The following is an 18,494-nucleotide window of genomic DNA, read 5'->3' as shown; positions in this document are numbered from 1 at the left end:
GCTCTTAATCACTCAGCCATCTCTCCAGCCCCAGGGGTGCATCATTTCATAACTTTGAACAACTGATAGGCAAGGACATGGTAATGATCAGAATGAGAATTAACTTGAGCCGAGGACTCCCTAGGACAGCAGATGCGATGATGTCCACTTAGACACACCATCTTACCGATTGCCTCACTTCAGGGAGGAAGCCTACGGCTTACAATATAAAGATAGGAAAATAGAGGCTCCAGGCATTTAGGGCGGCATGGGAAATGGATGGACAAGCCAGCACACCAACGTGACACCAAATGGTAAGCTCTGTGTTTAGCCCAGCTCTTGATATTATCTTAGCGGCATCACTGCTATTACAGCTGCCCTTGCTGCACACAGCATGCTTGTCAGCACAAGGTCTTGTGTTAGGGGCCACCCGCTCGATGCCAGAAGACACTGGGATTCCGAGAGAAAGAGCTCTGTGGAAGCTGCACAGCTAGCAGGCTGCAGCGTGCTCAGCCGGCGATCCCTCACTGCCAGCGGCAGTCCCTTACCTGTGGGGTGTAGCTTTCCACGTTGTACGGCTTCCTAAACTTGGTGTTCAGGATGTAGTGGGGGGAGCACCCACCAGCGTAATACCGGTGATCGAGGACGGGGCCCTCGAAAGTGTTTGTGAACAGATTTATCCTGAAAGGAAGGCACAGACAGGGTGGGCAGCTCAGGATTTGGGGTTGTGTCACCTCTGTTGGAAGTTAGCACATCCCACGGAGTGAAACTCAGAACTCTTGCTTCTACATTCAAGGCCATGGGAAACTGGTTCATACCAACTCTATACTCTCCTTTTAAACTTTGTGTTATTATTTTATGTGTATGGGTGTTTTACTTTCATGTATGCCTTGTGTACCATGTCCATGCCTGGTACAGAGCATAGAGGCCAGACGAGGGTATCGAATTCCATCACACCGTTTTGAACCACCTTATGAGTGCTGAAAATTAATCCCAGGTCCTTTAGAAGAGCAGCCCGAGCTCTTGACCATTGATCCATTTCTCCAGCCCCACCACCTCAGCACTTTCATCTCAGACCACTCCCAACACACCCGCACACGCTCTGTCTCCAGCCCTGTGTTCTTCTGTCAGTGTGCTCTGCTCCTTCAAGGGCAAGTACCTCTCCTCCAGGCTTAGTGGATCTCCATTACTGACTTTGAATGCCTTCCCTCCTTTCTAGCTGTGTAGCCCCTGGAGCTCACTTAACTGTTGAGGGCCTCATTTTTTTCTATCCTGGAAGTAGGTACAAGTGGCTACTAACAAGGCCTTGAGAGGAGCTCCCAACCAAGGGAAGAGTCTCCCTCTGATGACTGCCTTTAAGAGTCAAGACTGGAAATCATCGAGGGAGGAGGCAGATTCTATTCACACTCCCTGCCTTCCTTTCCAGGGGCTTCTATTACAGTGATTCTTGTTATGTAGAAAGAGACCGTCTCACTCGTCCATCTGCAGGCTGAGATGCTACAGGATGTGGCATAGAAGTGGGATGGATGCTGGGCCTGCTTGGCCCTTTCTGGCCTTGCTCCTTTGACCTTATGGAAGAGTGGACCAGTGTTTGTTTCTGAAAGCTCAGACACACAGACGAAAGACCTATGTTGGAAACCCATTGCTTTCCAAAGTGCTTAGAAGTCCCTTCTCAGCATGGTGGATTCTGAGGACTAGCGACATAGAACCAGACAGAATATAAGTTGCCTATAGGATTCAAGAGCCATGCTTAGAATGTCCCTGACGCAGCAGACTGTGAGAGTTAAGCAGCCCTTGAACAGACTTATGTTCATAGGTCAACTTTCCCTTGGCCCATGTCTGTTCATGGTATGTGCTTCTGGAACAACATGGAATACCCTACTTACACTACAGCTTTTCTATTCCAGAAAGGAGAGCTAGCAACGGTCCCTTTCCACCCCTCGTCCATCCTTCAGAATTCCATTTAACATTGTGGCTTCCCATCATCCCAGCAAGGCCTCAGCAACTCACCCGCTGGCCAGATTGCCAATTGCCCAGTACTGCTCCATTTCCTGTTGACATTTTTTATAAATCCTCCTACAGTTTGCTTCGTCGGATTGGTCTCCACAGTCATTGTCCCCATTGCAGAGGAGTCTGCGATTCACACACCTCCCTGGGGTGGAGAGAGGGGACCACACTCACACAGTTGTGATGAGAGGGCACACACTGCTGGTGCCAGGCATGTGGCCTTTAGTGCCTGTTCTGATCAGTCTTCATGTATCAGGCCTGACTGAGAATGATACCAACAGCTCACCTCCATTTTGTCACCCTCCCCACCCCTGACAGAGTTCAGTGCCACAGTTTTGAAAGCACTGAGGAGAGATTGTCCGGAACCATCTGTGAGGGCAAAGGCAGGGGGAGGCAATGTGTCTGAGAAGCAGGGAAAGGTGGCCCACTAGGATGGTAGTCTGTAACAACCCCTCCTCCCATCACTAAGGGTAGGGAGAGGTGGTGGCTGGCTTCTCTGAGTAACACCAGTGAAGCCATCTTGCATATGTGACCCAACCTCCTGGCCTCAGCTTCCTCATCTGTAACGTGCAGAGGTCATCACAGCTCTCCTGCCGTGACAGAGGTGTTTTGAGTGAGTGACTGAAAAGTAGAGTGCACTCATGGAAAGTACTGCAAAAGCCTACCATGTGCTGGGTTTAGTGTCTTGGAGAGCTGGGCACATGTTGAAAGTATTTGTGGCACAGCTGGAAGCTCTACCTGCCTCATCGTGCCTCCTTTCCCTAACCCACATCGCCTTCATTGCCATCATCCATATCACTTCTGTTTCCTCTACAATTTATTTCTCACTGGCTTCGCTTTCTTCCTTATTTGTACTTTCTTGGGGACATAAAGCTCACAAGACAGGTGGTTCTGCTTCCTTAGACCTATTGGGTCATTTTTAACCAATGTCCTTTGGTTATAAAAGGCAGAAAAATAACAACCTGGTCTTCAAATGTTTCTTACAAGGCATTTAAACTAAAGCCTGCATGAATAGCCGTTATAGCTCTGGGTGAAACCATGGAACATGGGCTATAATGAGTCTTTAGGTATATTGTAAAAGAGTCTCTCAGATTTATTGGTTGGAATTTTACAGTTGCAGTAAGCCCTAGAAATCACTGTGATAATCCCTGTCTATCTTTTGGAAGCTCTGAACCACAATCCACATGGGTTCAGTGAATGGAACACCCCTCCAGCTACTTTAGGGCAAAGTATCCCTGTTTTTGTCAGAGACTTGAAGAAATGGAGACACACGGATTTACCAGGATGATCTGAGTAAGCTGGGAAAACACATTTTTACTGGGTTCTGCAGTAAATCATCATTCATTTGTGCACTGTAGCCTTCCTTCTGCCCATCCTCCCATCCATCTTCCATATTCACTTTCCTTCTTTGTGAAAAGTCAACACTTTTACTGACTACATCACACATTTGGACTTATGGTTAACTCATAGATGCAGAAATGCAAATGACAGGACCCATGCCTCCAAAGCCTTGTGCTGGTAAGTGAGGGCTGTTACACTTCTCAACTGCTGCAGGTTTGGGCACATGTTCCTTTACCCCAGGGCTCTGAGAGTAGCATCAGAGCCTATACGAGACAGAGAGCTTTTACCTCCATTTGCTGCATGACGTTTAGGACAACCTCATAAGGTATTTATACCACCCTTGTGGTTTGAATGGGGAATGTCCCCTTAATCTCATATGCTTCAAGAATTAGGCTCTAGTTGGTGGACATGTTTGGGAAAGATTAGGAGGTGGGGCCTTGTTGGAGGAGATATGTCACTGGGGGTGGGCTTTGAGGTTTCCTGACATCTTGAGTTAGCTCTGTCCATCTCTCACTTTCAGATCAAGATGTGAGCTCTCAGTTGTTTCTACTGTCATGCTTTTGCTCTGCCATCATAGACTCCAACCCTTTGAAACCGTAAGAAGGGTACCTAATCCAACACTCAAGTTCTAGTGATGTAATTCAAATCCAAAAAGGATAAATGAGATACTCTAGATGACACAGCCAGAGTTAGACCTGACCTAGGACTTCTGACTTCAGCACACCTAATTTACCTCACTGAATGTAGCTGAGCTTCCTGATTCTCACTGCAGCTTCTCCCCTGACTTGCTGGATAATTTGTAGCAAGAAACCTCTTCAAGCATCAGTTTCTTAGGATGCAAGATAAGGATAACAATGATCCTGTCTTACCATAGGCATTCTTTCATGGGATAGCACATAGGGTTGTGGTAAGGAGCCCCCTGACCTGTCCTGCAACCCTGGTCTTCATGAGCCCTATATGTCTGTCCTTCCATGTCTGTCCCTCCATCATCGCATGGTACTCTCTGTGCTTCAAGCTTCTCTTCCCATTGCCACACTCATTCATACCTGTCTGTGCACACACGAAGCCTTCACATCTCACTTGGCTTCTGCAGGGTCGGTTGGTGACACAGTCTTCAACTTCCTTGTCGGAGAAGTCACATAATTCCCCATTGAATTGAGAGGGCCGGAGCAAGTAAGCATGTCTATACTGAAGCAGACAGAGACAAAGGGAGGCAGTGATGGGACCTCAGGGACCACAGGAGCTAAGGATACTGTATACCAACCAAGCTGGGGGTGCTGGGAAAAGGTACAGTTGGCTGATTGCTACTTGCCTAAATCTTGTGCTTCCTTCACCACATATGCTGAGGTTCTGGTAATTTTCTGTTTTTCTAATTGTGCTGCATACTCCCTGAGGTTGGGGGATTTGTCTTGAATCTTTGTCTCTGCTGTGGTCTGCCAAGATTTGTTGAGTGTGAAAAAGGCATGGGTATTGGTATCAAAAACTAATAAAGGGCTCATATTGTTAGTTCAACAATAAACTCATTCTTGGCAATATTATTCAAATATGTGATTCATATACTGACCCATATTGCTTAAGGCATCACTGTGAAAAAGTGTGTGCTCTGAAGTTCCAACTGACACTGACTTCCTAGTTGTATGATGTTGGGCAGGTAGCTTAGTCTTTGGAATCCAAATTTACTCATCTACAAACCAGAGGCAATGAATTACCTAAATCTGCAGTCTGGAATATGTTACAGGTTTGTTAACATTATATATCATAAATTATGTATTAATTTATATCATATATAATTATATGTTACCTCAAGTTCACATTTTCTGGCACAAAGTAGGTACCCAGTTTCTTGTCATTGTTTTCTTCTTTATTATTTACTATTTTAGGAATCAATATTGCTGTCTCTCTCCTTGTTCATTTATTCTGAAAATATTGATTAATCTATCTCATATTTTAAAGGGTATTTTTTTGCTGGCTTGCCTGCTGGTTGTTTTTTAAAAAATATTTATTTATTTGTACACATGAGCACATGCCTGTGTGACAGAAGAAGGCATCAGATCACATGATAGATGGTTGTGAGCCACCCATGTGGGTACTGGGAATTGAACTCAGCACCCCTGGAAGAGTAGACAGTCCTGTTTTGATTTTTTTTTAATCATCACTAAGTGTCCCGGCCTGCCTTCAAAAGGAAAGGGTCACTGTTGATGGCAGGGGGCACCAGACAGTGACAACACGGTACAGTGGCTGCATGGCAGGCCATGTGCGAAGTACTCTTTAAGCTCATGATGAGATCCCCACTGCAAAAGGAAGAGATGGCAAATGGCTTCTAGTAAGGACATCAGGGCTGAGACCTGACTGTTGAGGACAATTATCAGGCAGATGCAGAGAGCAGGAAAAGGGTAGCCAAGAACATCCTGGGTAGAGGAAGGTTTTGGGTCAAACAGAGAGACTAAAGGATGTATCATCTTCTTCCAGAAACCAGAGATGAATTCATCATGGATGGAGAGGAGTAGAAAAAGGAGAATGAAGAAAGCTGGAGGGAGACAGAGTGGGGCAGGCAGCCAGGGATCCCAGGCTGGGAAAGATGGGATAACAGAAGGAAGTGATTGTATCTGGGTGGTTTTCTGATGTTAGCAGTCAAGGTTTGGGTACACAAAGTGTGGCAAATAAGTACAGTAGTCCCCATCAGAGAGACTCTTTATCTGTTCTGTGGCTCTGACAACACAGGAAGAAATAGAAGCAGCCATCACCTGTGCCCCCTTGTCCTTGGAGACTCATTCTTCCCTGAAGGTAGACATAGGCCTGAAAATAAGACTTCAAGCAACAAAAAACAAAACAAAAACAACAACAACAACAACAACAAAAAAAAACAGGAAACCATCAACAAATTAAGTACAGAAGAAACATACCTCTACACAATACAAGAGTAACCGACAAATGTCATGTTAAATGGGGAAAAGTTGAAGGTATATCTGAAAATCTGGGACAAAATAGTATGCCTATTCAACATAGGACTAGAAGCATTAGGGAGAGCAATCAGAAGGAAGAAACAAAAGGCAGATAAATTGGAAGGAGGGAGGTAAAAGGATTCTGTTTGTCAATAGCATGATCTGATCGTGTATGTAAAATCTCTGAAGACTCCATCAAAATACTGCTGCAGTTGATGAATACAGTAAAGTTGCAGGATAGAAAGTTAACATACAAAACCCAACAGTGTTTTGAACAAACAGGCTGAAAAAGAGCTTTATAACCATTGTGGTGATTTGAATCTGAATGGTCCCCATAGACTCAGGTGTTTGAATGCGTTGTCTATAAGAAATGGTACTATTAGGAGGTGTGGCTTTGTTGGAGAAAGTGTGCCACTGTGGAGGTGGGTTTTGGAGTCATATATGCTCAAGCTATGCCCAGTGTGGTACATAGTCCCCGTCTGCTGCCTGTGGATCAAGATGTAGAACTCTTGGCAGCTCCTCCACCACGTCTGCCTGTAGGCGTCTCTGCTTTCCATCATGATGTTAATGGACTAAACCTCTGAAGCTTTAAGGCAGCCCCAATTAAATGTTTTCCTTTATAAGAGTTGCTATGGTTATGATGTCTCTTCATAGCAATGAAACCCCAACTAAGACAATCATTTTATTTACAACATCCTTAAATGGGACAGGTAAAAATAAATTTAATGTAGCAGGTAATAGACATCATAATGAAAAATTTAGAAGGCAGGAGATATTTTGTTTTCATAGGTCAGAAGGAGTAATGATAAAATGCCCACACTACCCAAGGTAATTAGAGATTTGATGCAATCCCTATCAAAGCCCAGTTAAGTGTTTACAGCCCAGTTAAGTGTTTACAGAGGTAATGGGAAAAAACCCACAAAATTCATATAGAATCACAAAACAAAAAGAATAGTGAAAACAATCCTGAACAACAACAACAAAATAATAATAAATCAAAGGGCATCACAACCCAAGACTTCAAGACATACTACAAATCTAGGGTGATCTCCAATGCATGGGTCAGACATGGGAACATGCCTGCAGACTAGTGGGACAGAGAGAAAACCGAGGAGTGAATCCACATACTTAAGGCCAGCAGAGTTTCCTAAGACACCAAGAACTTCTCTAGAAAAGACCGTCCCTTAGAACGAAGTGGTGCTGGGGACTGGGTATACAAGGAGGATCACCCAGTAGGTAACGTGTTTACCTTGGGAACATGAGGGCCTGAGCTCAATCTATGAAAACCACTTTCAAAAAGCCTGGTGTGATGGTGTGAGAGTGTAGTACCAAGGGCAGGGAGGTAGAGACAGGATAATGCTGGCACTCCCTGGCCAGGCAGTCTAGCCCACTTGACCATTTCAGCTAAGTGGGAGACCCTATCTTAAAAGGTAGACGGAGTCTGATGAATGGCCTCATGGGTGTACGCACACGCAAGTACATATGACTATGCACGAGAGCACACACACATACAGAAAGAGGGAGGGAGAAAGGGAAAAAGAGAGAAACACAAATGAATGAATATTGTACATACATCTGTAGAAGGCTGAAACTAGGTAGGCCCTTATATAAAAAAACCAACTCGCCAGGTGGAGTGGCTTATGCCTTTAATCCCAACACTTGGGAGGCAGAGGCAAGTAGATCTCTGAGTTGGAGGCCAGCCTGGTCTACAGAGTGAGTTTCGGGATAGCCACGGCTATACAGAGAAACCCTGTCTTGAGAAAACAGAAAACAAAAAAGAAACAATGGAAACCAATCAGCCAACCAAAGAAACCAAAGCTAAAACCAATCTCCCCAAATAAACAAACAAACAATAAAAAATTTATTCAATCAAGCAAACAAATAAAACTAAAACCAAAGCCAAAACCAAAAGAAACAGAAAACTTAAAATGGGCCAAAGACCTAATATAAGATCCTAAATTATGTAACTATTGGAAGAAACCAAAGGGGAAACACTTCAAGACTTAAGTAAAGGAAAAAAAAAAAAAGATAGTATAGGCAACAAAAGCAAAGCTAGACAAATGGGATTAGATCATACTAGGGAGTTTCTGTATATCCAAGGAAATGATCAACAATATTAAGAGACCAACTGAAGAATGAAGATAGTATCTGCAAGAAGCATATATAAGGAATTCAAGGAGCAGAAAATTTTCTAATAATCTGAGTTTAAAATGGGCAAATGTTCTCTACAAATATGTTTAAATGATAATATACAAATGGTAGAAATGCTGAAAAGTGTTTTATACTCTGTTGATAGGTGTATAAGTTAATATAACCATTACGGATTATGGAAAGCAGGATTGGAGCTCTACAAAAGGAGGAGAAGAAGGAGGAAGAAGAAGATGAAAAAAAAGGAGGAAGTGGGGGAGAAAATCTTTAAAAATTTAAAATGCTGAAAATAGATTTATTACATAAGTCAACAGTATAAATACTGAATATATATATATAAAGGAAATCATGACATTTTATAAAAGATAGACCTGAACTAACATATTCATTACAAGATTCACCATAGCCAAAAAAGAAATCGACAAAGATGTTCGTCAAAAAATAAATGGATTAAAATGGTATAATTAACAATGGAGTACTAGTCATCCATAAAAGTATGATCCAGTCATTTGTGGCAACATGAACAGAGTCTGAGGACATAATGTTAAGGGAAATAAGCTAGGCAGAGAAAGCCAATCACAGGTTCTCACTCATTTGTAGAAGCAAAAAATAGTATAGCATAGAAGCAGAGAAGAGTCTAGAGGTTGCCAGGGGCTTGGAAGGATGAAAGAGAGAATGAGAGAGACAGATTCAGACAGGCAGAGACAGAGAGAGACATATATATATAGAGAGAGAAAGAGGGAGACAGAGAATTGCTTATCAAAACACTATGTGTGGGGTGTTCTTATACTTTATAATACAGAAGATAAGTCCACAATAATTGTACAGTTCAAATTAACCAGGGGGCTGATGTTGATATTTCTCTACATGCCAGCATAAGATAACAATTATGTTTGAGTGATAGAAAGGCTAATGACCCTGGCTAAATCATTACACAGTACACATAGGTATGAAGTTATAAAACTATATTCTACAAATAAGCACAAAAATAAAGCCACACATTTACAAGGACACTCCAAGAAGACTGACCCCAGGCTCTCAAGGCAAAGTGGGTTTGAGGAAGCTGGAAAGATTAGAAGAAATATAACTGGTCATGGCTGAGGTGTTTCACTGAGCCCCAGGCATGGAACCTGCAGACAGGGCTGAGACTAGCTGAGTAAGTACACGGCAAGTTACAGGGAGCATCTCTGACTGGCTGGCTCATGCTCAGTCCTTCTGGTTTATGGTGCAGATGAGGCAATTATCCAGATAATTGGATCAATGTTGACAAGTTCAGCAAGAAAGCCTACTCTGGGAAGACAATGATAGTGCTCGGCTCTCCCCATTGATCCAATTAACTGTGTAATTGTCCTGGGCTAACTTCCTCAGCCTCTTCAGAGTCTTTGCCATGATAGGTCTGGGTTCCCAAGGAGCCAAGGGAATGGCAACCATTCCCTCTCTCTTTCTTTTATCTGGCATGTCTGCTTTGTTCAGAGCTGGGGTCTTGGGTCAGCTCTCCCATTATAAGGGAGTTGAAGCGAAGGGAGCTGGAGACTAGTTCTACAGGCAGAAAAGTCAGTAAGGACCCATGGCCTGAGCTGAGGCTTGTATCTGCTGCTAGAGGCTCCAAGAAGCCACTTTACCCACTCTAAGTCTCCATTCACCTGTCTACAGAGAATGTGGCAGCCACCTTCTTTCCCTTGCAAAGACATCAGAAAGCAGAATGAGCTCAAATAGAAGAGAATTATGAAGCTCCTGTTACATGCATGCACACTTACGACAGAACTAAAAGTTTTACAAGTTTTCTGTTTAGGGCAGTAAATGACAAAAATCACAGTATGACATATGCTAGGATACAGGGGAGGAGGGTCCTAGAGAAGCATGTAAAAGTTGCTTTTTCTACATGGAGCTGGGGCTGATGTGCAGTCAGGGAAGGCTTCACAGAAGAGGTTGCCTTGAGCAGAGTTTCCAGTTCTGAGACATGTCAGTAAGTGAAGGCAGTGGGGAAGGTCATTGCTGGCCGAGAAAACAACATGACGAGAGACAGAGAGGGAGTGACACTGCTGGAAAAATGAGAGAGCTGATAGGTCACAGAGACAAGGCCAGGTTAGGTGACACAGAAGTCTGGCCTTGATCCTCAGGGTTCTTTTGGGGAAAGAGTGGGCAGCTTTGTGGTCGTGTCCCTGGCTGCCCTGTGAATGATGGCTAGAAAGAGCAGGTTAGAGGCAGGAAGCTGTTAAGACAGCTGTGTGGAAAACATTGGCATACGAAAGGGAGCACCTGTTGGCTGTTGAAAGCACAGGGAAAGGAGAGTCACCTCAACAGCTACCATCTTAAAGGCAAACCACGGCCACGGACCACCATCAGTGCCTCTGCCTGCCTTGTTCACAACTAGTCTCCTTCTCTACCTTACACATCTGCCCAGAAATTTAGTTTTCACCCAAGGCCTGGGATCTTACCCTTTTCTTCTGACAGGGGTCACACGCAGTCCAGGAGGACCAGCTGGATAGCTCACAGTCCACAGGTGCTGGGGTGACCTCTACGCTCCGCACTGGTCTGCTCTTGACAAGGCTCCCGTTGACTGCATTTGTCTCCAAGAAATCGGGCTTCTCACCCCTAAAAATCATCGTAAGAGAAGAACTGAGCATCGTAAGGAAACGGCATTTCCCATCACCCATCAATTATTCACCCAATAAATGTAGGTCGGATCACGAGCACAAGGTAGGTAGTTTATCATTTCAGTACTAGTTAAGCCATCTAACAAACATGGATTGAGCCTCCTAATGTCAGACGAGTCCTGACATTAGGACTAGTCTGGTAAAGAGTACTGAACTCTGCTTAGAAGACGGTGTCTCAGCAGCTTGTGGACTCTGATGTTCAATCTGAGTGAGCTTCCCTTTTCTCCTCCAAACAGTGGCTGAGATGTATTCTCTAATGTGGCTGTTTCTGGATTATAAATGATGGTCAATAGGTGAGCTCTTAACAAAGCCTTATGGGCTGTGGGTACATGAGAAATCCCATCATAGCAACTCATTGCCTAACTCTGAGCCTCTTTTTTATCCTCTGGAGATGGAAAGGTTTGTCCTAGATGATGCCTTTCCGCATTAAAAGTCCGTGAAATATTTGCTTAGAACAACTGATACTGAAGATCTTAGGTTTCAGGGGATATAGCATGAGGACAGCTTTGAAAAGAAATGTGTCTTGCACCTTAGCTCTAGGGAATTTTGCCCGGGAGGCAATAGTTTAATCTATGCAGGCCCCATGGCCAGAGCTGGGTTTGAGGATGTGGGGAGGTCAGTTGTGCATTAACTGAGTCTGGAGGCTGGGGAGACAGTGAGAGGCTGGTCCAGGAATCCCAGTACATGATGTGAACCTGAACTACAGCAAGGCCAGGGTAGAGGAATCGGCAAGTTCTCAGGTGGAAATGTTAGAGTGGTCAGGAAGTGCATGGGCAGGAGGGGTAAGAGAGGAAGGAAAGCGTTCAGGCTGATGCTCATATCCTTGGATGCCTAGGCGGTGGGGACTCAGGAGGACACAGGTGTTGGGGAAGATGGCGGGCTAAGCTCTAGGTGCCTGTGGGATAGCCACATAAAATCATGCAGGACACAGTTCTTTCTGGGTCTGAAATCAGAAAGGGATGCCTGTGCTAGCGATACAGAGCTGATCATGGGAAACTAAAGAGGGAAATGGCTGGACTCTTTTGATAGAAGCAGGGCAAGCATATTAGTTAGTTTCCTACTTTTCCATTGTGATAAAATACCATGGCTAAGGCAACTTACAGAACGGTTCATTTGCCTCACATTTCCAAGGGAGTAAGATACCATTATGATGGGGAGCAAGGAGCAGACACAGCAGCTAGAGTAGAAGCTGAGGGCTTGAAGCATAGTGAGAAGCAGAAGGCGGCAAACTGAAAATGGCACAAGGCTTTAAAACCTCAATCCTGGGCCCCAGTGATGTACATATTCCATCAATACACACCTCCTGAGACTACCCAAACATCACCACCAACGGGGGGCCAAGTAGTCAAACATCTGAGCCTATAGGCCATTTTCTCATTCAAACCACCACACCGAGGACAAGTGCTTTGGGGAGCATCAGTGATTCAGAAGAGGAGGGGAGCCGGTGTCAAGTTGAGCAAGATGGGGCATGAAGCATCTGTGGAGATGAGTTGCAGCATAAAATGGGCAGAGGGCAGAGGAATCACACCTTCAGCACAGACAAGCAACATGGGAACTGAAATATGTCTGCAATGTAAGCGAGGCTGTCTGTTGAGTCCCTGGCCCACAGCTGAGCCCAGTGAATGAATGAACTCATCCCATCCACATGAGCCTCAGTTTTCCTACTTAGAACATGGTAGTTGTACTATGATTCTTTTTTCTCTCTTCCCATGAATGTATATAAGATCCCTTGTAACTTGTACTTTTTTTTTTTTTTTTTTAAGCTAAACAGGAGCTGAGAGGAAGAAAGGGATGGAGATTTGTTGAGGGCCTAGGATGTCAGACCTAAGCAAGGTGTGAGGTGTTTTCTTATGCTTTCCTCCCATCCCGCAAGATGCACTAGAAGGTGACCATGGAACGCCATCACCTGGACAGATGCTGAAGTGGCTCAGAGAGACACAACATGCCTGCTGCAGTGAAACTGGTATACAGTTGTGCCAGGATCGAAGTATTGTTACGTCTGTCTGATCCTGAGCATGCGTGCACTCTGTCCCTCGCCCCACGGTGTCTGGAAGCCAATCCAATCTGCAGCCACTCCAGCCACCTGCCACCACCATCTCTACAAATGTCCGCAAGACTTGGTTCATCCCTGTCTCTAAGATTAAGTCATTAGGGGAAACATCACAAAGCCTCCACTGTCAAGCACACAGGATGTCACCCCAAACAAGGTCATTAACAACACATTCTCACTTGGCAGAAGTCCTAAAAGGAGGATGATATTAACTACTGTGAGCTCCATTTCTATGACTGCCCCAGAGACTGGCAAAAATCAATTGCCTAGTCAAGTTGGATCTTTAACAAAAGGTCAAAGACTCTACTGGAAACCACAGGCGGGTACCTGAAAGTGGTTACTGAGACAGGATGCCGCACACCAGCAGGGACCCTCCGATGGACTCCTCTCTACTAATTTGCTCCGGTTTGACAAAACAATACTGCCTGTGATTTGGCTTCTCCTAAGTATGTATTTGACAGCTCTGCGGGGTACCCTCTTCCTATTCCAACTACAAAGCATTTACACTGTTTTATTCCAAGTATCAATCCAATCTGGGGCCACAGTGGAGACGGAGTGGAAAAGTAATGTGCACAGTCACTATTAAGAGTCACAGTTATTTTCCTCTCTGAGATTTCAGAGCCTATTAATGGGCAGCATGATGGCCTACAGAGGAACTTGTGAGAAGGAGTTGTAAGTATCCGATCTCTCATTTTTACACCCAGTTTCCATTACAGAGGTGGCAATATAATGGGCTAATCAGCCGAATAAATAGTCTGTTTGTAAATTACATTGGATAAGGGTGGTATGTTAGCGCTACAAAATGCAAATCTAAAAAGGCTGGCTAGTGTTGAGACACATACTGAATCTGAGAACGGCCACGGAGCTGCACAGACGACAGGTCCAATCGAGACCTCGACATGCCTCTGTGTGCACCTTCCACCCCGAGGAATCCCTAGAGAAACAAACACGCTGGCTCAGCTCTGCCGAGACGCCGCCGTATGGGGAGAGCAGATAAGAAAGAGTAATAGAGGCAGTGCATCCGGTCATGGTATATTATGAACATGTATGGAACTGCCATAATGAAAGCCCGACACGCAATCAACAGACACAAATGCAAAGCCCCACTCCTCTGTAACACAAACTGCCCCGAGAGTGGAAATGAATAATAACTCAGTCCCCCCCACCACCAACACCCACATTGAACCCTCTGTCAATCCTTTGGCACACTTGCATGGTCTTTAACTAAAAGGTATTTCCAGGAGGCAGGCATCTGAGTTTTATATCAGCCTTGGTCTCATCCTTGTTTACCATCCCCTTCAGAAGCAACAACTGTCACAGACATGCTGTGTGCCATTCCAGCGTCTTGAAAATGCTCTTGCACACGTGCGCAGCAGCGTGCAGCTTCACCTCCCCGTGCTTTGCCGAGCCCTTGGGCATGGCTCCGCACCTGGCTCCCGACCGTCCACGTCGGCCAGATCCACATTGATTCCCAAAGGGACCTCGTTCCCTTCTCTCCTCTGGATGGTCCACCCTAGAACATCTCCTGCATTTCACTGATTCTTCTGAGATATATTCGTGTTCTAACAACACATTTTGCAATTAAAAAAAAAAGTGTTAGTATAAGCAGCCTTTTACCCTGCCCTGGAAATATGCCCCTTCTGAGAAAATGCTGGCACAGACAATCCTTTCTTTGGGGTGCACAGAACATTGTTGCCAGCCTTAGGACACATCATTCTGGGTCCAGGTCTCCTACCCTCTTTTCTCTGATCAAAATAAAGATGGATCCATCAGGCTCAGCAGGATTAGGTCAGCAGTAAATTTCCAGGCCTCAGCTTATACGGATGGGTCACATCAATATATTTTGGCTTTCTGTGGAAATGCCCTGACACCACAACTTTCTTGTCACACACTATTTGTTCAGCAGCTACATCCCTGTGCAAACAGCATCTTCTGTTTCGCTGGGGGGAGGAGGTTGCTGGGGGAAAAGGTTTCCCATTTCTCTCTGTCACTTGCTGTTGCAATTTAAAGCAACATCTCGAAGTAGCAAATGTTTCCAGTGAAACATCCTAGGTATCCAGCAAGTCAGGTGGAAGGGACAGTGTGCTAATAAGAGGCAAAAAGCAGAGAGGATGTTTGAGTTCTGACACCCCCCACCCCCACAAATGGACTGAGTAGCCTGGAGAATCACACAGTCTTCAGGCCTCAGTTTCCTTTTCTCTACAACTGTAAGAAATAGAAAGACTGTGAGGATGAGAGCGCAACAAAGTGACAATCAATAATGATCAATAGGCCATATGACAATGTGACCTGAGCAAATGAAATGACACACTTTACCCGATGAAGGAGGTTGCAGGCCTTTCTGCCCCTGCACAGACTATTTTTCTTTTGCTTTTTGCATCTGATACCCAAAAGGCATGTTGCATTCAGCACTGGCGTGTAAAAGTCACGGGTGAAGAGCAGAATATTCAACCAGGATTCAGGGAAGGGCTGAAGGCTCACTGAGTGTGAGCCATTCTCTTCTCCCCTCTGGGGATCAGTTAGTCCTTCCACAGAGTGAGAACAAGGGGCCACCTCCTTCCTCACATGACACAGCCGTGAGTTTCCCAGCCTGCACTTTTGAAACCTGGTGAAACTCCAGCCTCCACTTCAAAGGGAACATGCCAATACAGACACCCCATTACGCTACTCCTTCTCTTTAAACCTTGTGCCTGAAGGATACGGTTCGATTCCCCAACTTTTTATTCCTCCTCCTCTTCACATTTCCCGACTTGGTGTCTACCCAGTAAGATCAAAATATACCCGGAACCTTGGGAACAAGACAGGCTCCCTCACAACTCCATGCCTTTGCAAATGCTGTTATCTCTGCCTGGCACACCCTTCGCCCCTTGCCAGAGCCCCTGCTCAGGAGGACCTGTCACTCTCCTCCTTGATTGCTATTTGTCCCAGTACCAACTCTTACAAATCTTGGTACTTGCTCTCACATTGCCAGGTTCCCTGAGAACATGAGTTTGGGTCTTATTCAGCTCTGTATCATCCAGGGCAATCAAGGGGCTATGTACAGGGACATGCTGCTTCTGGAAGGGTTGTATGAGCCCTCTCCCCCAGGCACATTTCACTGGGTACAGCTGAGCTCTCTGTGCCCAGAAGTAAATGTATGGAAAGTCTCGGCTGCAGAGTTGGTCCCTTCACCAAGTTGCAGGTCACACTAATTCTGAATATTGAGTACTGGAGTATAGTAGTAGGATGCCATTATGTTGCTTGTAGTTTTGCTTCCTGTCCCTTAGCTCCTGGAATAACAGCTCATGAAACTCATTAAATATATAAAAATACCTAGGCCATGTAGTAGGATCTTGTCTGACTAGCTCATAACTTAAATTAACCCACTATACTAATCTAAGTTATGCCATGTGGCTGGTTACCTGAGCTTAGGCACCATGCATTCACCTTCCTTACATCTAGACAGCTGAATATCACCACCTGGCTCTATCCCAGAATCCCTTCTGCCTGCCAGAAGTCCCACCTATTTCCTTCGTCAGCCATAGGCCATAGGTTTTTCTTAATTGACAGGTTGTTGCATCCATACAATACAGAAAAGATTCCTTCTACACTGGAGTGTCTGGTGGGTGAAGACTCAAAATTCTGGTCCCTGGGAAGATGCTTAATAGAGTCTGAATAGCTAATGCAGATCTCAGAACAGAGAGCACAGGGAACAGGTAGTGCTAATGTAATGAGAGGTTACTACCAGTGAGCAGTTTGGGGGTAAAAAAGGTCTTTACCTCTCTCTTCCCGTAGTAGTGCTCATGAGCATTCAGGTACCTGAGCACTTCCACATCTTGTGGTGGGAACTGCTCAGGCACAACTGCTCATGAGGGTCTTCAGCCAGCTCTGGCACACGTTTCTCTGGAGCTCGAGTTTGAGCCCTGACTAAGATCATTTCCTTTACCTGTTTCATATCCTATGAATGGAAGCTTTGATAAAATAAATCAGTTCTTTTGGTCCTGGGAACAAACATCTGTGAGAGAGGGAGAAGGGAACATAGAGGAAGAGGGAAAGCGAGAGTTTGAGAAACCCGCACACCCTAGGTATACTGGGCTGCTGAGCAGATAGACCGAGACACTGCCATTTATTAAGATCATTCCATGTGAACTGGCTCATTTTTCATTATATAATAAACCCTTCCTTGCATAAAGAGCCAGACCAAAGCTTCATTCAGGATATAGAATGTATCCTATTCTCAGCGTGACAGAATGCATTTAAACATGTCAGCTCTTTAACAGGCGCTTTTGTTGAGGCCAGTCACTTGGGTCCATAATAATTCGGAAGGAATTGTTGATCTTATTTTATCAGGCCCATGAAAATTGCTTTAAGAGCTGTTCTCTGCCCACAGGAATGTGGCGGAATTGGTCAGCGTTATTTGGCTTTCTGCCACATGATTGATCAGAGACTCATTTGTACCCATCACTTACCTGGAACCAAGGAAATGGAGACATACCAGGGCAGCCCAGAGAAGCCATGATTCTGCTGGTGTCCTCCAAGCCTGAGCCCTTGTTTTCATGTTGTCTGTGCCACAGGAGCTCCAGGGAGGCTCCCGGACACATGAAAAACCTATTCACGATTGCTACTTTCAGTTCTGTTCCCACAGAGCAAACAACTCAGCAAAGCAAACAGGAGCCAGTGCCTGGAACCCCAGTCGACTTTGCACAATAGGAGTGTACTCAGTCGCCGTGCTGCAAACCAGCGGCAGTGAGGAAAACCGTGATGATGCCATGCTAGTTACCTTACCTGTACCTACCTCAGGTAGCCACATACCATCGCCTCCCCAACACGGTGAGGGTTAGGTAAGTTAATACAGGGAAAGTAGTGAGCGCGGGCACATATTGGCTGCTCAGACACATCTTCTGTTCTCAGTAAATGGACTACAGGGTCTGAAGCTAAATGGCCCTGGGTCTGAGCCCCAGGTTTGTAGTGACAATAGCAGGGCTCCAGAGCCCAGACTTTGAATTTCCTCTATCTGATTTCCATCTGAGTTCAAATGCTTTCTATATGATTCTCAGCTGTGTTACCCAGAACACAAACTGCCCTGTCCATAAAAGAGATAACCACAGTGCTAACCATCTCCCAGGGCTGTGCTGATGGGGTCAGTGGGAAGGTGATAGGAGATACATTAAAATATGCATGAAAATGTCACAGTGAAGCCCACAGCTATGATGATTAGTATATACTAATAGAATATTAAAAAAAAACAAACAAACCATAAGTACATTTAAATCTTCAGAACATGGTGAGCCCTGCCAGGCAGGTACCATGTACTCTCCATACACAGCTGACATTCTCTGTTTCCTCTTGATCAAATGCTGGAAGAATTTGATCAGAGCTGGAAGAATTAGA

The 18,494-nt window shown here is 45.0% G+C and overlaps 1 protein-coding gene across 1 annotated transcript in view; it reads right to left on the bottom strand.

The window, feature by feature from the left end:
* The window catches only part of C8b (complement C8 beta chain), a 41,221-nt gene extending 23,480 nt beyond the window's left edge, over window positions 1–17,741 (bottom strand). Inside the window, exons 1-5 of the mRNA XM_055629027.1 lie at window positions 17,573–17,741; window positions 10,856–11,012; window positions 4,374–4,515; window positions 1,990–2,131; window positions 528–660 (exon numbers count right to left, since the gene is read on the bottom strand). Coding sequence (XP_055485002.1) covers window positions 528–660; window positions 1,990–2,131; window positions 4,374–4,515; window positions 10,856–11,012; window positions 17,573–17,661 — 663 coding nt within the window. The 5' untranslated portion in view covers window positions 17,662–17,741. The remainder of the gene's footprint in view (window positions 1–527; window positions 661–1,989; window positions 2,132–4,373; window positions 4,516–10,855; window positions 11,013–17,572) is intronic.
* Window positions 17,742–18,494: the final 753 nt, after the last annotated feature.

The sequence above is a fragment of the Psammomys obesus genome, unplaced genomic scaffold (genome assembly GCF_907164565.1).
Source record: "Psammomys obesus unplaced genomic scaffold, mPsaObe1.curated_primary_1811, whole genome shotgun sequence".
In the NCBI taxonomy this organism is placed as follows: domain Eukaryota; kingdom Metazoa; phylum Chordata; class Mammalia; order Rodentia; family Muridae; genus Psammomys; species Psammomys obesus.
Note: the sequence above shows the minus strand (reverse complement) of the source record. Positions and strands in the feature narration are given on the sequence as shown.